Source organism: Nomascus leucogenys, chromosome 3 (assembly GCF_006542625.1).
Source record: "Nomascus leucogenys isolate Asia chromosome 3, Asia_NLE_v1, whole genome shotgun sequence".
NCBI lineage: Eukaryota > Metazoa > Chordata > Mammalia > Primates > Hylobatidae > Nomascus > Nomascus leucogenys.
In genome coordinates, this window is record NC_044383.1 from 31,687,867 (window position 1) to 31,709,552 (window position 21,686).

The 21,686-nt window shown below is 42.5% G+C and overlaps 1 protein-coding gene across 6 annotated transcripts in view; it reads left to right on the top strand.

The window, feature by feature from the left end:
* Positions 1–21,686, top strand: part of ARMH3 (armadillo like helical domain containing 3) — a 215,110-nt gene that overhangs the window by 79,476 nt on the left and 113,948 nt on the right. For 5 of the 6 annotated variants that reach the window (XR_004028954.1, XM_003255385.2, XM_030807984.1 and 2 more), the window contains 3 exons: positions 2,412–2,500; positions 20,042–20,124; positions 21,053–21,179. Coding sequence is in view for 5 of the 6 variants with exons in the window: in XM_003255385.2 (XP_003255433.1) it covers positions 2,412–2,500; positions 20,042–20,124; positions 21,053–21,179 (299 nt within the window). In the remaining variant the exon portion in view is untranslated. The remainder of the gene's footprint in view (positions 1–2,411; positions 2,501–20,041; positions 20,125–21,052; positions 21,180–21,686) is intronic. The other variant, XM_030807990.1, reaches the window with a different exon arrangement.

A 21,686-nucleotide genomic window follows, 5' to 3' on the forward strand; every position in this document is an offset into this window, starting at 1 on the left:
TAATCTACTCCTGAGGGCAGAGCCCTCATGACTCAGTCACCTCTTAAAGGCCCTGCCTTTTAGTAATATTACATTTGCGATTACGTTTCAACATGAGTTTGAGAGAGGACAAACATTCAGACTATAGCAAAGGACACTGTTTTTATCATCTATGTATATAAACTTCTATATATTAAACATAGTAACTCTATTATATCATTTATTGCAAATGTAATTTCCCATGTTGTTTGCCATTTAATTTTAATCATTGAAATTTTTTTTATTAAACAAAATATTTGTATTTTTAGGAAGTAAATTTCATCAGTATTTACCTTTATAATTTCATCTGGCTTTTTAACCTTTCAAAATCCTTTCTCAGTCAGAGATGAAAAAAATGTTTTTGGTAGGTTTATAATTTTTAAAAATATCATTTATCTTAACCTCAAGCTACTAACTGCTTATTTGGAAATACTCTCAGAAACATATATGTCGTTGAGATGTGAATAACCCTGAATATTCCAGTGATCTAGCAGAATGCTGTCCAGTAGAAACTTTTGTGATAATAGAAAAGTTCTATATTTTTTTGTGTTCACTATAGTAGCCATTAGCCACATGTAGCTACTGAGCACTTGAAAGGTGGTTAGCACAACTGACAAACTGCATTTTTAAGTTTAACTTTTAATGTAAATAGAATTTAAATTTTACAGTTTGCAGCAAAAAAAAAAAGAAAAGAAAGAAAAAGAAACAGAACTTCTGGCTGAGCACGGTGGCTCGTGCCTGTAATCCCAGAACTTAGGGAGGCCGAAGCAGGTGGATCACTTGAGGCCAGGAGTTCTAGACCAACCTGGCCAACAAGGTGAAACCTATCTGTACTAAAAGTACAAAAAAAATTAGCTGGGTATGGTGGCACATGCCTACAGGGTGGCTGGGACTATAGGCATGTGCCACCATGCCCAGCTAATTTTTTTATAGATTTTATTTATAAGTAAGACTGGTATCATAATTATATATTTAATTAAAAATTTAATTTAAATAAAAACCACATTCAGATAGATATAGAGAGTTAAGGTCTTTAATTTTGTGTTTTTGCATTCCATGTCACTATACCACTTTGAGTGGAATAATTTAATTGTGATCCACTGGTTTATCCTTTTTCCCTGGAAAGGTACTCAAGGGAAAGATGTCAATGGCGCCTAATTGATTATTGACTTCTAAGTAGTTATAGCACCCTTTTCCCATTGATAAGGGGAATGGGTAGCACAAGCAGTATGTGATTGTGTGATTGCGTGTGTGTGTGTGTGTGTGTGTGAGAGAGAGAAAAAGAGAGAGTGAGAGATTGATTAGTCTACTAGAAGAAGGCAGAAGTTCTTTTTTTTTTTTTTTGGAGACAGTCTTGCCCTGTTGCCCAGGCTGGAGTACAGTGGCACGATCTTGGTTCACTGCAACCTTTGCTTCCCAGGTTCAAGCGATTCTCCTGCCTCAGCCTCCTGAGCAGCTGGGACTACAGGCATATGCCGCCACACCTGGCTTTTTTTTTTTTTTTTTTTTTTTTTTTGAGATGGAGTCTCACTCTCTCACCCAGGCTGGAGCGCAGTGGCGCGATCTCGGCTCACAGCAAGCTCTGCCTCCCGGGTTCATGCCATTCTCCTGCCTCAGCCACCCCTCCGCCCTACCCGAATAGCTGGGACTACAGGCACCCGCCACCACACTGGGCTAATTTTTTGTATGTTTTTAGTAGAGACGGGGTTTCACCTTGTTAGCCAGGATGGTCTTGATCTCCTGACCTCGTGATCCGCCCACCTCGGCCTCCTAAAGTGCTGAGATTATAGGTGTGAGCCACCGTGCCCAGCCTATTTTTTTTTTTTTTTTTTTAAGATGTATTCTTGCTCTGTTGCCCAGGCTGGAGTGCAGTGGCGCGATCTCGGCTCACTGCAACCTCCACCTCCTGGGTTCAAGTGATTCTTCTGCCTCAACCGAGTACCTGGGACTACAGGTGCACGCCACCACACCCAGCTAATTTTTGTATTTTTAGTAGAGATGGGGTTTCACCATATTGGCCAAGCTGGTCTCAAACTCCTGACCTTGTGATCTGCCTGCCTCGGCCTCCCAAAGTGCTGGAATTACAGGCGTGTGCCACCACGCCAGGCTTTTTTTTTGTACTTTTAGTAGAGACGGGGTTTTGCCATGTTGGCCAGGCTGGTCTTGAACTCCTAGCCTCAAATGATCTACCTGCCTTGGCCTCCTAAATTGCTGGGGTTACAGGTGTGAGCCACCGTGCCCGGCCAGAAGTTTTATGTATTTTTTTGCATGTATACATATTCATATCCAGGGTCTTTAGTGGCCTTAGCAAAGCCGGCTCACTAAGAAGGGATCTGTGGTGAGTTGCACTATATTCTCAGGCTTACCCTCATTTTTTGCTTTCCCTGTTACAGACGCTGCATCCAGGTAGTACACAAACTGCTCTGCTACCAGAAGAAATGTCGGGTACGCCTGCATTACACCTGGCGGGAGCTCTGGTCAGGTAACTTTCTCTGTTGAATTCATCTTTTTCTATACCTTTTATGAGCCCCTAGGCCTGGGCTCAAGATGGATTTTTTGTTTTTTAACCTTTTGGTTTGTTTAGGATGCCTTTATTTTCAGTTACTCTTTTTGTCTTTTTTTTTTTTTTTTTTTTTTTACATTTTAGCTTTTTTCGAATCCAGACCTGGGTGTGTCACATGTCTATTCTTTACTTTGTCCCTTGTTCCTTCCCCTTCCTATATTTTTTGTCAACTGGTAAAAATAATTGAGTATTTCTTGTGTTCCAGTAAATCTTCCTTTGAGTAAGAATGAGGTAGGAGGAGTCTGTACAAACTTGGGTTCTCACTCGGTTTCATTTGGTAGCCACATATGGACTATAGGGAGGCTTCTGTATGTTTCCTCAGGAATGTCATAGGGAGAGATGGAGGGATGGGGACGGGGTGGGGAGATGCGGGAATCCTGTTCTTTGTGTTACATCTGGCATTATTACTGTTTACAGACAGTGTCACTTGTACCACTCCCCCTATGCCAGAGACAAAACAGCAAATTACAGTGTTTACTTTTGTCTTTGTAACCATTTGGTAGCCCAGTAAAGTCACTGCTACCCCTGCAGGGGGGAAGTGGCTCTTCTCTAAGGGTACAATTAATGCTGGCTTGCCACCCCTTTCTTTTGTGTGACTGAATTGGAGGTTTCAGGAAAGCAGAGGAGACATGTTCCCTTGTCTTGGCAGTTGCTTGCTGCTAAGTCCTGTGGCTTTTGAGACCTGATGGTACAATAAAATCTTCTCCAGATGATTACAGTGATGAAAGGTTGCCCACCCATGGGAGAGCTGCTCTGTATTTTCAGCAGAATAGGGTGTGTTAGTGTCAGAGGCTTTATAAGAAACAGGCCAGTAACCCAGCCCCCTTCCATGGAATTCATCTCACTTGTTGTGACACATGATTTCCTCCCAACCCAATTTGGCTTTCTAAATTTGGTCCTCCATAATGGGAAGTAGAGATCTTTAATTAATGGATTAGCAAGTTTTTGCAGTTACTGCCTATGGTGGTAAAGGGGGAGTAGGAGAATAACACTAAGTGCCAATAGTGGCATTTTGATATTTTAGGAGAGGAGAGTATGATTGTGTGAGAGTTTGAGATTGAAAGAATGTCAGGAGAGTTAAAGAGAGATCAAAAGAGATGGAAATGACCAACAGTAGAATTTCTTAGGTAGCAACACCTCCTTTTAATATAAAGGACTATTATTGTTGCCTATGGATAGTTGTATGATTATTAGGCTCTAAAAGCATAGGATTAAAGAGAAAACACAATAATGATGCAGATCTTCAGATGTTGGTACAGTTGTTGGATTTATAATAAGTACAAATGGTTTATGTCTATAACTTGAATGAAATTACACATTGTAGTACTAAACAAGTTGGTAGTAGTAGTTGTTTCTGCCTGCCTCTTCTGATTCCCTTCTGGTTTTACTTTCTCTTTCATTCTATTTTCTTTCCTTTTTGTCATAGCTATTCTGTCTGTAGCCTCTGTGATCTCTGTGGCTTTTCTCTCATTCTCATGATCTGTTGTCCTCTTCCTCATTATCCTGTTCCATTGTCTTGTCCACATTGCCTTCTACTCTTCATTCTGGTCTGTCTCCTGAGACTCAGGGCTTCCTGTTATTCTCCTCCTATCCCCATTTTGTATCCTCTGTTCTCTTGATGAATCGACACTTTTATTGGTATGAAGTGTTCTTTGTGTTATTATAGTCATGCATTTTACTTTTTACGTATGTCATAAACTCCAGAATACGTTGTCCTCATTTTTGCTTAAACAAGTGATTATCTTTTTTCTTTTCTTTTTTTTTTTTTTTTTTTGAGACTGAGTCTCGCTCTGTCGTCCAGGCTGGAGCAGTGGCATGATCTCGGCTCACTGCAAGCTCCGCCTCCCGGGTTCACACCATTCTCCTGCCTCAGCCTCCCGTGTAGCTGGGACTACAGGCACCCACCACCACGCCCGGCTAATTTTTTTTGGATTTTTAGTAGAGATGGGGTTTCACTGTGTTAGGCAGGATGGTCTCGAACTCCTGACCTTGTGATCCGCCCACTTCGGCCGCCCAAAGTGCTGGGATTACAGGTGTGAGTAACCATGCCTGGCTGCGATTATCTTTTAAATTTAAAAATGTCTTTTATATTTATCTTTTCTGACTCAGCATTTTGCTCTTCTCACTAGGAAATGGTGAAGAAGAAGGCCATTCTTTATTCTGTGTTGGTCAGTTGACATTGTGTCTTTCAGAACTTGCAGCTCTATTTATAATTATGTCCTATTCTCAGGACTGATTGCATGACAGTCTAAGGCCCTTGATGAGTTGAGGGGAAGTATATATGAGTGTCCTTAGGCATGGACCATTGCTTGTCACGAAGGCATCTAGACATTTGTACTGGAGTTCTCTGCTAAGTGACGTTAGCTCCTTTTCCTGTATAGGCTGGATGAGCCCTCCTGGTATGCTGGCTCCGTGTATTCATATGTGGAGCGTACAGTGAGATGCAGAGCAGCAGGCATTAAGGAAAGCTGCAAAACAATGTTGCATCCCATGCAGTCGGAGCCCGTAATAGTGTATAATATTGCATTCTGTGAATACAAGTGTGTCTATCCACCTACCTCTTAGCAGGCACTACCCCTCATATGTTGGATTGCCCATGTTTTCACTCTTTCTTTGCCTTCTAGACTTAGGGATTTGAGGGAGCTGTGTGAAACTCATCATGGCAAATATGCTTATGTGTATATATCCTTTGCCATACATGTGCTGCAAACTGTAATGAAATGTTATTTATAAGACTGGTAAGGCATGTGTTATTAGACTGGACACACAAAAGCCCTTGGTTATCTAGGAAGCAGTCGTCTAGGGTCCAGACATAGTTTGGAATGTGGGTGTTTAGTATCACTGTACTTCATTGCTGATTTTATTTCTATGCTGTTTGACTATATTAGCTCTTTGTTATTATTGGGGAGGTAGCCAGAGGTCCCCAGATTCCCATAACAAATTTACAGGTGTGATCTTATGGACAAGGAGGAGCCAGCTGTATTAGTTGGGGGTTCAATCTTGCCTGATAAGCTTTTCCTAGTTGGTTTTACAGATATGAGCCCTGACCTATTCCCTGCTGCCACTGTCTGTTTCTATGATGCGTGTCACCATGATATCTGAGTATATAGGAAAATATATTTAGGCTAATTTTAACTAGAATATGGAAAGGAAAAAGTCCTGTTGCTCTGCATTGCTCTGTTTTCAGCAATCACTGTTTTTCACCACATTATAGAAAGTTTGAAAGCTCTTCTCTGATGTCTAGGCAACCCAAATCTCCCAGTCTGAGTAAAAGATTAGATCTTAAAACTCTCCACTGATAGAGGTAGAACACTGGGTTTTGGGATAAGATCATACTGAAATAGTTCTTTACTTTTGAGAATAGAATGAAAGCTACAGTCATCTTTGTATCCAGAAAAAATGTCCATTTGCGCATACGTATTTTGCATATAGTTTCACAGAGTTTCTGGATCCTCTGAAGCCCCTCCATGATCTTCTGTCAAAAACCTCTGTCTTAATTTTAAGTTCCACAGCCTCCCAATTAATCCTGTTCTCACAGAACATCTTAGTATCTAGGTAATTTTTTTTCTTTTTGAGAAAGAGTCTCACTCTGTTGCCTAGGCTGGAGAGCAGTGGTGTGATTGCGGGTTCAAACAATCCTCCCACCTCAGCCCCCGCCCCAAGTAGCTGGGACTTAAAGGCATACACCATTATGCTCGGCTAACTTTTGTAAAGATGGAGTTTTACCATGTTGGCCAAGCTGGCCTCAAACTTCTGACCTCAGGTGATCTGCCCTCCTCTGTCTCCCAAAGTGCTGGGATTACAGGTGTGAGCCACTGCGCCCGGCCAATATTTTTTCTTTATTTACTGGTCACACTGCCCTCCTACTGGGAACTTTAGGTTAGCAATCTCCTTTGCACTTCTTGAGGCTATAGACCATTTTGTTCACTATGTCTTATTTTTGGAGTGTTTTCTATAGCATATTGGGCCCCTATTTTAGTGTATCACATTGTTTTGCTATGTTTGCTTTTTTTGTTTTTTTTGGAGACAGAGTCTCACTCTGTTGCCCAGGCTGGAGTGCAGTGCCACAATCTCAGCTCACTGCAACCTCTGTCTCCTGGGCTCAAGTGATCCTCCCAACTCAGCCTCCTGAGCAGCTGGGACCATAGGTGTAAGCCACCATGCCCCAGCTAATTTCATATGTTTTTGCAATGATTTGTTTAAATATCTATATTTCCTCTCAAAAAAGTTCCTGGAGGACAGAGCCTGTTTTTTAATCATTGTTACATCTCCAGCAGACTGCTTGGCTATTTATTTATTTACTTATTATTTATTTATTTATTATTTATTTATTTATTTATTTATTAGTCTTGCCCGGACTGGAGTGCAGTGGCACAATCATGGCTCATTGCAGTCTCGACCTCCTGGGCCCAGTGGATCCTCCCACCTCAGCCGCTCAAGTAGCTGGGACGATAGATGTGTACCACCATGCCTGGCTTATTTTTGTATTTTTTTTTTTTTTCTAGAGATAGGGTTTCATCATGTTGCCCAGGCTGGTCTTGAAGTCCTGGACTCAGGTGATCTGCCTGCTTTGGCCTCCCAAATTGTTGGGATTATAGGCATGTGCCACAGCACCCGGCCTACTTAGCTTTTTAATAGGAACTCAGGTAACATTTGGATGAACAAATAAATGGATGAATGGATATGTAGGATTTTCATTAATGATGGATCAACATTCTCCAAAAGCAGCACAATGTTGTATTTGAGCTGAATAATAATAATAATAATAGAACCCAGTAGGATGTTGTTAATGTTTCTGTTGAGCTGACATCATCACCTTTGATAGGGCCAGCCATCCACCTTAGTTTATTTGATTTGTTGATATGAAAGAGAGTAGTTAGTAATTTCTTTTGTTTTTCTCATTCTTCCTTACCCACAGATGCATGGATTGCTTTTAACCAAGTAAAAATGGAAACTTTGATGGTTTCTAAGCCATTAAGCAAAGATTGAGCAGGATGTGCAGAGAGAAGCGTGTAGTTGTTGGAGAGAGAAATACTTGAACAGAGCTTCATGGAGTCAGCTTATTTTACTTCCACTGCACGAAGAAGGGGCATTGGAGGGGCAGGCTGCATTTAAATAGTATGACTTTCCATTGTCTGAAAACATGGGTTGATTTAAAGGCAGATTTATACTGACATTTTATATTCGACATTTATCTACGGATCACAGTTGTTACCCTTTCACTCTGACACATCCCGGTGATAAGGCATTATTTTTATCCCCATTTGTTGGGGAAGGGAGTAGAGATATAGAAGGGTTAAGTGACTTGCTAAGGATCATGGAACCAGACACTAAACAGTCATGATTAGAACTTAGAGTTCCTGACTCCTATGCTCAGACACAGATCACTAAGCAACATTTGACTCCCTGCAGGAAGAAAGGCCCCCTAAGCCCCCAGAACAATCTGTTCAGCTTCACTGTGCTAAGTAACATCCAAAGCATTCACAGCTTTGTGAAAAAGAAATTGTACATGGCCTGACCTTTTAGATATCTACTGGGAAAAATGGAAAACCCAGGGAGTATCACAGCGTTCTGGATCCAGCTGGCTCTCCCATTACTGGCAGAGGCTTATGCCTTCTAGGTTAGGTACATCTCAAGACTGGCAATTGAGAGCCTTTCGTTGGAAGCTTGTTTTACTTTTAAGTGTTGCCATACAGGACTGAAATTTTTCAAGAGAAAGGCTGACTCAAGCCATAGATTTATCTGGCAGTTCTTGTGTAGATGTAGCTTTGATAGTTCAGCAGCCCCTCTTGATTTTGAGAAACTATCCTTTGAACTTTTCATTGTGTGCTTCTTTTAGTTTAGTTTCTTTTTTAAACTTTTAATTTTGATGTAATTATAGACTTACAGGAAGTTGCAAAAATAGTATATAGAGTTTCATGTACCCTTCACCCAGCTTCCTCCAATGATGACATCTTATATAACTCTACAACATTGCTTCTTTTAGTTTTGAAGAGAGTATCCAGGCGGGAAAGAACATGGCAGTAAAAACTAGAGTAGATGGGAAGGGGAATTTTGGCAGCTGCTATTTCTATCTTGTTTTTAAAATTGCTCTTCCTCATTCCGCTAAATTTTCTCTGATTTAGGCAAATATGTCACAAGATATATTCTAGGCTGATGTGCCTAATTAAGACTGCTCTAGCTTCCATATGCAAAAATAGAGAGCCTTTTTTCCTCTATGGGTGATCAATTCCTTTCAAAATTAGAATGTTCTAATTCAGGGGCATTAGAAGGTATCTTTCTGGTTCTATAATGTAGTTATGAAATATTCTCTACAGCAGTATAGAAAGCCCAAGGACTAAAAAGGAATGCCAGGAAGCTTTTTTCCCTTTCAAATCACTACATTTGGCTGAATCCAAAATTTACACTATTTTGAATCTTTCTCTCATCCCCTCAGAAACTTGGCAAAAGCAAAAGATAAGAATCTCTAACAGGTTTAGCCTGTTACAGGGAGAAAAAGATTCCCACGTAAAAGCCCCCAAAAGAGCAAGAAATCACTTTGTTCTTTTCTCTGTGCATGCAGTCACTTCCTATCCAGAAAAATGTCAACTCTCATAGGCCCATGAGCATTTTGTCAAGTAAAAGGGACCGGGGAAGGATTAGCTGTGCTTTTGGTTACTCTGCCTATATTAGTTTCAAAGGGACATATCATGTGGTTTCATAAGGTATCATCCTTCTCTGGATCTCAAGGGAGCAAGACAAGTCTGTTATTGGTCCTACCTCATTTTGGCAAAAAGTAAAGTTATTGGTTCTGTGTCACATGGCTCCACTGAGACATGGTCTCATTGACTTTTAGATTTCTTAAAGGGTGATTTTGGCTGTCACTCATTTGGGAAACGTTGGGGGGAAAGGAGCAGGTGGTATAGGGCCCTAGAAGAAGGCAGTGGCTCCTGAGCATGCTTGGTTAGAGGCAGCTGCACAGGGACCCTACATTTCCCAAAGTCTAGGATCTGGGAACTTTCATGTGGAAACTCATTTTCATGAAAAAGAAGAGGGTGGGTGCTAATTGTGAGGTTTGCATTGGCTGCAAGAAAATGGGGAATGGAAGATGGTTGAGAACCTTATTATTACTATTTTTTTAGCAGATACACATTGACTGCAAGGAAAATGGTAAGGATGGAAGCAGATTTCCGTTTAAAGAAAGGATTTGTTCTATTTCTGACTCATTTAGAGGAATGTGGAACCTTTAGTCAGTGCAGGCTGTTGACATACTGACTTGTGTGCTCTGTTCACCTGGAGAGGCTGATAGCATACAGCCAGAGCCATTTCATTTTCTTGTTTATTTCTTTGGCCTCTGTGTCAGTGAAGTGCTTAGGCTTGCAGCCAGACAGATGCCTGTATTCTGAAAAGCCACCTAGAGTTGTTCCCCCCACCCCGGTCCCCCCACGACGGAGTCTTGCTCTGTAGCCCAGGCTACAGTGCCGTGGCGCGATCTCAGCTCACTGCAACCTCTGCCTCCCGGGTTCAAGCAATTCTCCTGCCTCAGCCTCCCGAGTAGCTGGGAGTACAGGCGCACACCACCATGCCTGGCTAATTTTTGTATTTTTAGTAGAGACGGGCTTTTACCATGTTGGCCAGGCTGGTCTTGAACTCCTGACCTTGTGATCCACCTACCTTGGCCTCCCAAAGTGTTGGGATTACAGGCTTGAGCCACCGCGTCTGGCTGAGTATTTTTAAATTATTCTACTGCCAGATGTTGGCTTCAGATTCTCTCCTGCACTACTCTGCTGATTGACAGTGAGCCTGCTGATTGCTGGCAATGTCCCTGGGTAATTGGTGATTTTGTCCAGAGATGCTGGAATTGGCTAGAGTTTATAGTGCCTCCAGGGTTTTGGTGGCATGAGCTTGTGACACTAGTACTATTTTCATCGTGTCCTTTGAGTTTCTTGACTTCTCTCCTAAGCAACTGAGATGGTAATATTATTCTTTTATCAGTCACTGTGAAATTATCCATCTCTCCTAATGACCAGGTTTTGATTTGGGTTCTGTGGTGCCTAATCCTAGCTCCATGCCAGGTCACAAAATCGAGTCTGGGTGAGTGTTGTCTTTGCTGTTTGTCTTCATAGCATGTAAAAGCTGCTCAAATAGACAGCTTTCTATGACCTGATTCTTTGGAGACATTTATTTGTGCTCTCCTGGAGGCTGTCTCCTTCCTGTTTTTAATCTTATTTAAATGTCATTCACTCGGTTTTGTAATTAAGCCTCCCCTCTCCTTTTTTTGAGGCAGGCGCCTGAGCTACCACTTAATTGTGTCTTCCTGTGGTTGGCTTGTTCCTCTCTGCACCTGGTTTACCTTAATGTGGGGGACAGGTTTTAGTCCTGGAGAAGTTCTCATATCCATTATTCATTCTACTGCTACATGGCAACACAATTTGCTGCTACCTTTTTTCCCTCCTCCTGAATTCAAAGCAGGATAGAAAAAATTCTGGGAAAGTCCTCATTGTGTATTAATGCTAGGAACAGCTCTGCAAAAAAGGTTCCTTGTGGGGTGTGTGTTCGGGGCGCTGTGTAAGATGGCAGGATTCTCAGATGGATTGTATTCAACTCTTCCTATTTGAAAATTAGGGTGGGCTGGGCGCAGGGGCTCACACCTGTAATCCCAGCACTTTGGGAGGCCAAGGCTGGCAGATCACCCGAGGTCAGGAGTTCGAGACCAGCCTGGTGGAGCCCTGTCTCTACTAAAAATACAAAAATTAGCCAGGTGTGGTGGCGGGCTCCTGTAATCCCAGCTACTTGGGAGGCTGAGGCAGAAGAATTGCTTGAACCCGGGAGGCAGAGGTTGCAGTGAGCTAAGATCACACCATTGCACTCCAGCCTGTCTCAAAAACAAAAACAAAAACAAAAAAACCCAAACCAAAAATTAGCCAGGTGTGGTGGTGCATGCCTGTAATCCCAGCTACTCGGGAAGCTAAGGCGCAAGAATCGCTTGAACCCGGGAGGTGGAGGTTGCAGTGAGCCAGGATTGCACCACTGCACTCCAGCCTGGGTGACAGAGTGAGACTCTGTCTTAAAAAAAAAAAAAAAAGAAAAAGAAAAAAAAGTTAGATTGTCTGCCTCTGCCTCTGCCTCTAGGAATTCACGTGGGATTTAGGGAACCATCAGAGTGCCTGGTCCTGGCTCAGCTTCCCAGAACCTGTACACTCTTCTATGTTCCACCTGCATCTGCATGCAGAAAAGTCAGAACTCTACACACTGTTGTCATACTCTTTCACCAAATATGATGCACAGGACTCCCCAAGGAAGGGAACATGGGCTGAAGCTGAGTGTGAGACTGATAGTTGCCTCTAGTACAGAGTCAAAAGAGACAGCAGTTGTAGCCAATTTGGAGTTCCTGAAAAAGAGCCCAGAAACTAAGTTTTCAAGGGGCCTGGTATGAAAGACTTGCCAATGAAGAAATGAGTGTGTATTGAGCACTCACTTCCCTACAACTTAAACGCATTTAATGTGTAATATAATACCTCAAATATTTTACTGCAGTAATTTCTCAGTTCTTCACTTGGTGCAGAGTAAGAGTACTTGGAGCCTCATTAAGTATAACAGATGAAACAGCAAGGATTAGGAGTCAAACCCAGAGTCCCTGAGGATTTTGTAGGATAGTGTTGGTACTTAGTGCATTGTTAGTTTGGATGGTGAACTTTGGTGATTATTTTGAAGACTGCCGCAGTGTTGCCTTCAAGGCTGCCTGGGGTTCATTTCGAATTTGCATTCCTGCTCAAGTTCGTGGGCTGTCTGTTGATTCAGTATATTTGGCTCCTTTCCTTTTACCTATCAGTGAGGAAGCATCTTTGTATGTTTGTCCCTGTACTCAGTATGGTGTACTTCGACGTGAATGTCAGCCAGTCAGTTATGCAGAGGTTACAGAGAGACTGGAGTGTTTGTGAGGCCATTGAGAGTGTCTGTGGGAAGAAAAACATTGACCTTTTGTTTTTCTTTTTAATTGGGGTAAAATAAACATAAAATTTATCATTGTAACTATGTTTAACCATACAGTTCAGTGGCATTAAGTGTATTCACATTGTGCAGCCATCACTATGTTCCATTTCCAGTACTTTTTTTTTATCTTCCCAAACTGAAACTCAGTACTCATTAAACAGTAACTTTTTTTTTTTTTCTTTTTTTGAGATGGAGTCTCACTCTGTCGCCCAGGTGGGAGTGCAGTGGTGCGATCTTGTTTCACTGCAACTTCCGCCTCTGGGTTCAAGTGATTCTCCTGCCTCAGCCTCCCGGGTAGCTGGGACTATAGGTGTGCACCACCAAGCCAGGCTAGTTTTTTTTTTTTTTTTTGGTAAAGACGGGGTTTCACCATGTTGCAGGCTGGTCTTGAACTCCTGACCTCAGGTAATCCACCTTCCTTAGCCTCCAAAGTGCTGGGATTACAGGTGTGAGCCACCATGTCCGGCCAGCAATAATTCTTAATTCCTCCTCTTGCCAGACCCTGGCAACCACTAATTCTGAATTTGATTCCTCTGGGTATTTCATTTAAGTGGAATTAAACAGCATTTGTCCTTTTGTAACTGGTTTATTTCACTTAGAATAATATCTTCAAGGTTCATCTATGTTGTCAGAATTTTCTTCCTTTTTAAGGCTGAGTAATATTCTGCCATATGTATATACCATATTTTGTTTATTCATTCATCTGTCGATGGACACTTGGGTTGCTTCCACCTTTTGGCTGTTGTGAATGATGCTGCTGTAAACATGGGTGTACAAATACTTGAGTTCCTGCAATCTCTTGTTTTTTTGAGATTGTGTGGGTTTAATTATCTAAGGCCAGTGGAGTGAAGTCCTGAGACATTTAGAGACATGTACTCTGAGCTGGCCAGGCGTGATGGCTCATGCCTGTAATCCTAGCACTTTGGGAGGCCAAGGCGGGCAGATCACTTGAGGTCAGGAGTTTGAGACCAGTCTGGCCAATGTGGCGAAACCCTGTCTTTATTAAAAATGCAAAAATTGCTGGGCACGGTGGCTCACGCCTGTAATCCCAGCACTTTGGGAGGCCAAAGTGGGCGGATCACGAGGTCAGGAGATCGAGACCATCCTGGCTAACACGGTGAAACCCCATCCTTACTAAAAATACAAAAAATTAGCCGGGCGTGGTGGCGGGCGCCTGTAGTCCCAGCTACTTGGGAGGCTGAGGCAGGAGAATGGCATGAACCCGGGAGGCGGAGCTTGCAGTGAGCCAAGATCACGCCACTGCACTCCAGCCTGGGCGACAGAGTGAGACTCCATCTCAAAAAAAAAAAAAAAAAAAAAAAAGAAAAAGAGAAGCCCTACTTTAACGAAAGGGGAATGGCATAAAATAAGTAGGTCAATAGCCTACTACCACCTTATTTTAAGTTGACCTTTTAAAACTACTACCAGGAGACAGCCAGGTGCAGTGGCCCATGTCTGTAATCCCAGCTACTCGGGAGGCTGAGGCAGGAGAATCGCTTGAACCCAGGAGGCAGAGGTTGCCGAGAGCCGAGATCATGCCATTGCACTCCACCCTGGGCAACAAGAGCAAAACCCCATCTCAAAAACAAAAATAAATAAATAAAAAATAAAAATAAGTAAGTAAATTGGCCAGGCACAGTGGCTCACACCTGTAATGTCAGCACTTTGTAGGGCTGAGGCGAGTGGATCACCTGAGGTCAAGAGTTTGAGACCAGCCTGGCCAACATGGTGAAACCCCATCTCTACTAAAAATACAAAAATGGCCGGGCACGGTGGCTCACATCTGTAATCCCAGCACTTTGGCAGTCCGAGTCTGAGGCAGCCAGATCACGAGGTCAGGAGATGGAAGCCATCCTGGCTAACGCAATGAAATAAAAAATACAAAAAATTAGCCAGGTGTGGTGGCAGGTGCCTGTAAGTCCCAGCTACTCGGGAGGCTGAGGCAGGAGAATGGCTTGAACCCGGGAAGTGGAGGTTGCAGTGAGCCATGATCATGCCACTGCACTCCAGCATGGGCAACAGAGTGAGACTCTGTTTCAAAAAAAAAAAAAAAAAATGCAAAATTAGGCAGGCATGGTGATGGGTTCCTGTAATCCCAGCTATTTGGGAGGCTACTCCAGGAGAATCTCTTGAACCCGGGAGGTGGAGGTTGCAGTAGGGCAGGATCACGCCACTGCACTTCAGTCTGGGTGACAGAGTTGAGCTCTGTCTCAAAAAAAAAAAAAAAAAAAAAAAAAAGGAGATGTACTCTGAGCTTATAGGATTTTTCCTTTGGTCACTTTGTTATGTGAGGGGCTAATCAGTGGAATTGTGATCAAAGTATGGTTTTTGGTGGCAAATATAGATATTGGCCCTAGATAGCTCCTGTATCCCCAACAAATATTTTTTAAATTGAAGTTTGGGTGGATCCAATACAGTTTCATAGACCTCAGCAGTGGGAGTTCGGAGACCTTCTTCTCCCCAGCATGATTTGTCCTTAATGCAGTTTAGCTCCAACCAGCATATTGGCTTTGGGTAATTTATATAACCTTTCTGAATTTTGATTTGCTCATCCGTAAAATGGGAACAGTAATACCTACTTCATCAGATAGTTAAGAGGATTCAGTGAGAAGAATATACTTTAAGTGCTTTACATAATATCTAGCACCTAGCAAGCACCTACTAAGTGTTACCTTTCCTGCCATTTATGACCATGGTGTTTCTCACTTTGAAAAGAGGTGAATGCAGTTTTAGGAAGGTGATTTCTGTAGTTAAGTGTCTTTTTTTTAAGGTATCAGATAGAGGGTAAAAAAAAAAAAAAAAAAGGAAAGTTTGAGATGCTCTGTGTGAGCTTCTGGACACAGTTATTAACTTGTAGTTGTTGTCACTCTTCTGGAGGAAATGATGCATTCCTCTGTGATATATGTCTTCGCGTTGGTATTTTGGGACAGCCCATTCCCAGGGATGTGGAGTATGGGCCCATGGGCATTATCTCTTAAGGTTTGGAAAGACTCAACTACCAAGCTTGCCCTTACCCAAAAGGATATTCTCTGCAACAAGCTATGCCATTCTGTTTTGAGGGAGTGAGCAGCCATTGCTCACCTAATGAGCAAAGCTGTTTACACAGTGTTAAGTTTCTATACCATAAGGTCATGTTTCATTGGAAATCTCTCAGACCAGGAGTCAGGCCTTTGGTGAAGAATCTTGTGTTAGCCCTTTTCCCCCCACTTCATTTTAGAAACTACTATTTAACAATGAGAAACATGATAAGGCAAAGGATTAAATTAAATGGTACATCCTGTCCCTCATATCTTCATAATGACTACAACATTTACTGTACTTGATTGCAAAGTCTTACAGATGTATGACTGATTAACAGTACTATGTTTATGCAGTCATCCCCTTATGTTTTAGTTATCTTAATTCTTCCCTGTATGTACTGTTACTTCTGTGAGTGTCCTTGGAACAATTTGGCTGGTCATGTGCCCAGATGGCATCAAGTGGACAAGTGGATCAAGGGCAGTTTTCTAAAGGTGTGTGTGTATGTAGAGGGGGTGAGTCAGGAGCCTGTTAGCGTGAGCTCTGTGTTGGCACTGAGATCCTGAGTGCCAGTTCTTTGCTGTCCTTGAAACTGCTCCTGACACAGGGCATTTTCTTCTTTGGCCTAAACCTGTCTTTTTTGGCATAAACCCTGTGCAAAGCTCAGTCTATAATAGTTTATAAATAAACCTGGTTATTAATTGTTTATACCCATTTTTTTTTGTTTTGGTTCTGATTTTGCCTAAAGAAAGGGGATCTTGGCTCCCTTTAATGTCCATATCCAATCATCTTCCATTGGCAGTACCTAATTTTGAAGAAGGCAACTCTGACTGAGGGAATTAGGAACAGTTTTAGTTGATAGTTATGTGCTTAAAAAAAAAAAGAGAGAAAGCCACAAGGAATAGAGAGGTGGAGGTGAGAGCTGAGATGTAGATAAGACAGCAGAGAGCAGGCCAAGGAGCTGGCAGAGAGGCCTGCTGAGGTGGCTCGTGCTGAGCGAAGCTTCTGGGAGTCTTTTTGTGTTGCCAGTGAGTGACAGGAAGGCAATAATGAGGTATTAAATACTTGTACTTTAACAGGTAGCTGAGGACCAAGGGAAAACGGGGACCAAATACGTGAAAATGACATAGAGCAGCTGACAGGTGGAGAAAGTTATAAACCAGAGTCTAGAGAAGTGCTGGTAACAGTATAGTCAGCAGGTCTAAGCACACCATTTATAGTAAGCTGTAACCCCACTCCCCACTTTAACATTCAACTTGATCTCGCACCTTTGTTTAATCTTCTCTCTTTTTTTGAGACGGAGTTTTGCTCTGTCGCCCAGGCTAGAGTGCTGTGGTGTGATCTCGGCTCACTGCAAGCTCCGCCTTCTGGGTTCAAGCGATTCTTCTGCCTCAGCCTCACGAGTAGCTGGGATTACAGGTGCCCGCCACCGTGCCTGGCTAATTTTTGTATTTTTTAGTAGAGACGGCGTTTCACCATCTTGGCCGGGCTGGTCTCGAACTCCTGACCTCATGATCCGCCTGCCTCAGCCTCCCAAAGTGCTGGGATTACAGGCATGAGCCACCGTACCTGGCTTGTTTATCTTCTTAATGTCATGGTAGAAAGAACACTAAACAGGTGACCAGGTTCTAGTCCCAGCTTAGTCACCAGCTAGTTTGGGGTGAGGGTGGAATGGGGCATGGAGTTTTCTTATCTAAAAATGAGGAAATTGGATTTAATGACCTAAGGTATTTTCTAGCTCTAAAAATCTATAATCAGCTATGTCAAAGCCTCACAGACTTAAAACTCCCATCATATCAGGTCAGAGGCTAGAATCTGTGTGTAGTGGTGTGTTATACACTGAACAGTTGATATAGTGAGTGCAAAGTCAGGGAGATGATGATGGAGAAAAGCACTATTTCATGGGATATTTGGGACATTCTCTCTTGAAGAATTACCATCTATGATGTCAGAGGCTTCATTTTAGTTGCCTGCTAAATTCCCTGTAGATAATTCTTGTTTTTTTTTTTTTTTTGGAGAAGGAGTCTTGCTCTGTCGCCTAGGGTGGAGTGCAGTGGTGTGATCTCGGCTCACTGCAACCTCCGCCTCCCGGGTTCAAGCAATTCTTCTGCCTCAGCCTCTCGAGTAGCTGGGACTACAGGCGCACACTGCCACGCCCAGCTAATTTTTCGTATTTTAGTAGAGACAGGGTTTCACCGTGTTGCCCAGGCTGTTCTCGAACTCCTGAACTCAGGCAATCTGCCTGTCTCGGCCTCCCAAAGTGCTAGGATTACAGGCGTGAGCCACCGCACCTGGCCTCTGTAGAGAATTCTTACTTCCAAGTGAGAAGACCTTGGTTCTTGGAGGAGCAGAATATCTGACCTGCATTTTCAGGGGCAGAATGCAAGCCGCTCTGGCACTGACTCTCAGAGTATTGCGGTACTGAACTCTCCCTTTCAATACTCTGGCTCCGCTAATGTCTGTGGCAGTTGGGACACAGGTTGCCTGTGCCAGAATTGCTCTCTTCCTCCTCTAATATTTATCACTTTGTCATCCTGGACTCTGAATCCCAGAGATCAAGACTATCTGTAGTCCAGCAGAGGAGCAATAAATCATTGCTCCCGCATCCTTTCCTCCAGGTTTCCTGCCCTTTAATTACCACATAGCCACTGCTGAGGCTGCATCTCTGTGCTGTGTGTCCTGGGGACAAAAGCCCTTGTTGATGGGATGTGTGCAAAAGCTGCTTTGTCGCTAGCCATTATGTTTTGCAGAGCGCCATGCGTGCTGCCCACCCCTTTCTCTCGCCTCTATGAGTTTATAGAGTCCGATTGTCAGATAGTATATCATTAACAGGGCTTGTCTAAACTCTGGGGATTAGGTGGCAGGGTGGGCAGCCCCCACGTAGCTCACTCAGCAAGGTGATCTTCTTTAAGGAGGGAAGTTTGGGTTAGTCATTTTTATGTGAATTTTAGCTAGCCCCCTTATTTGTGTGCTCCTGGTAGGAGCTAAGCAGGTTGTGTGATCCTGAATGGGCTCCCTTAGAGGCTTTTTGTCCCCCCAGTCCAAAAGATCACTTGATCACTTAACAGACACCATTAAAAGGGCCAGCTGCCTATCATTTCCCTTTTCATTATGAAACCCCAGAGAACTCAAGTTGGGGCCAGGGGTAAAGAGTTTATAAATGAAGATGCCTATCTCCTTCATGCCTGGCAAGGCTTTTTTGCTATTTGAGGGGAAGATTCAGGCTTTAGAAACAGAATGTGGGTGAAGCCAGCCTCTTGTACTTTCCTTGCCTGCTGTTTCTTTACTGTACCTGTGCTTTTAAAGGATTGAGAGTGAGGGGTGTTGTGTGGCAGGCAGCAGGAGTCTGGAGAGTCTCACTCCTACTCATCATTCCCTGCTGTTCCAAATCAAAGCTTACATCTCTTCTTTAAGAGTAGTAAACCACACAAAACTCTGACAGCATGGGAGAATGAACTTCTTTGCTGGCAAAGAAGCAGATATGGTCCTAGAAAAAGAGAGGTCAAGGCTTTTCTTGGGTCTGTGGAAGGTGGGGGTTTGTGGGGGAGAAGACAGAAGGACCACAGATTGCCTGCAGCTGCTGAACCCCTTTATAGTATCCCATCAAGTAGGGGAGGTAGGTACAGGAGCATTATCTGAGATGGGCAGAGAAGCAGGACTCATTTCGTGGACAAAATGTGCTAGGTGAATGAGTATAAGGTAACTGATAACTTCTTTTATGCTTAATATTTATTTGCAAAAATGTCTGAAGCTGTACTGTTAACCTAGGGACTTGGCAGTCAGTCTCTTTATTGAGGTTGCTTGGGTTTTAAGAATCTCTCCCCTCACTAAGAATTGCCAAGCAGAAAGAGATTTCAGTAAATGTTGTCACTGTCATGAGAGGTCAGCGCAAGCTTCACTTTGTTTGAATAGTTAGAGCAGTTAAGGGCTTTTTTTCTCTTTATGAGCTCTCCTCATCTACCGCTGCAGCCCAGCTGTAGGTTCTACAGTATAGCTGCCATATCTGGTGACCAGTTAGAATGGATACATTTTCCTCTTAGCAATGATGTCTGAAACAGATACATGTCTCAAGCTTGATGACAATAGAAGCTAGCAGCTAGGGTGGAAGGGGGACCCTCATTTTCACCTGCAAATTGAGCAAATTTGACGGGGAAATCACCATGTGGGAGTAAATTTGAAACACCAAGATGTCAGTTTTATAGTCAAATTTCTGAGCTTAATTGCTATTTAAGAAGTGGCAAAAAGAAGTAGATATTTAAAAACCTTCCATGATCAGATAAGCAGACACGTGCTTGGGAAGGTGAGTGCTTTCCTCAAATATACCTACCTTACCTGCTTTTTAAAAGACCTTGGTGGCCCAGACTTACTCACTTTAACCCTCTGGATTTTTTTTAGAGCTAGTCTGTTTTTATTTAACTTTATTAATCATGATTTGAATAGCTTGTTGATGTCTTTTTTTTTTTTTTAAAGCCTTGATAAATTTGCTGAAGTTCCTTATGTCAAATGAGACTGTACTTTTGGCCAAACACAACATTTTTACATTAGCCCTTATGGTGAGTATCAAAACAAATACTTCTTTTTCTGAAGCCATATGCTAAGGCAGAAATGCACTGGTTTGAAACAGGAGCTGGTGGTCTGGGAACTAAGCCATAGAGGGAACCAGACCTATATAATTTTTTTGGATCTGAATCTGGACTGGTGGTCCCCACTCTCACCTATGTCTTTGGCAAACTCTGCATGACTCTCTTTCCTTCATGAAAATATATTGTCTGGCAGAGGTGGGTATAGGTTAGATCTCTGTGTATGAATAGTGAGCCTTGGTCCCAACTGAGAGACTACTGTATACTACTGCGGTCTCTATGTTGGTAAATAGCAAACCCTCTGAAGGTTCCATCATGGCTGCACTTGGTTTCTGAGGGACGTTACAGATGCTTGCTTATCTGGCTGGTTATTTGGGATAGAAGGAGGCTATTTTGCATTTTGACTATCTTCTTAGGATATTATACAATGTGTTCTTAAATGTTCAACATTAGAGGGAAAAAAAGTCTTGATTCATAGCATTTGCTGATTTTCATTGTAGAGCTCCACCCACCATGGCCAATTTCAAGCTATCAGTGTGACATCAGAGTCATGCAGAGTTGGCAAGCAATGTGCAGTAGCACACCATTATATGACGTTTCCACCACACAGATATAATAGTTATAAATCTCCAGAGCATAGGTTATAGTAAAAGGCAGAAAATAATTAGGAAGTGATAAGTTTTTAATAGTTATTGCTTTCATTTTAATATAATTTACTTAACTATAAGTTTATATGAGTGAAATTTTTAATAATGCCTGTGTTTAACAACTGGCTTACAAAATTCCTGAAAATTTTACAGTCAACTCTTGCAAGACAGTAAGAGCTGGCTACAGCATACCACTGATAATTTCTAGTCTTCATAGCCTGATGCCTATATATGGGCCTTTCCTTCTTTTTTAGATTGTGAACCTATTTAATATGTTTATCACGTACGGCGACACATTTCTGCCAACCCCCAGCAGCTATGATGAACTTTACTATGAGATTATCCGCATGCACCAAAGCTTTGACAACCTCTACTCCATGGGTAAGCTGCCTTTTCTTTTTATTCCTCTCTCCACCATTTGTCTAGCTTTTGGCATATAAGAGGAAAAGACTACAAAAGATTCTCCTCTAGTTGTTTGGTGCCCTGTGTGGCACAGAAATATAGTAGCCTCCTCTTCTCAGGCAATAGGAAGGTACATGTGGGCCTTTTTGCCTTTAGGAATTCAGATTTCATCTCAGTGTAAAGCTGGTTAGCAGCCCTTTGTTGATGTTTGTGTGTGAGAGAGAGAGAGAGAATAGGGAGGCTTGTGGATTCATTGAATGCCAGGGAGAAGGAGGTGAAAGAGTGGGTGGGAATTGACAGCAGCAAATAAAAGAACTTGGATCCCAGAACATTGTGTAATTTGAGGATGTCCAGGATTTTAAGGAATCTTAGTGTACCTATGTATTTTTAGCATAACTTACAAGTGGAAGTGGGCATTAGATAAAAATCTTTTTTTGCAAATCTTTTGGTGATTGGCTCACTGAAAATGTACTCTCCAGCTACAGC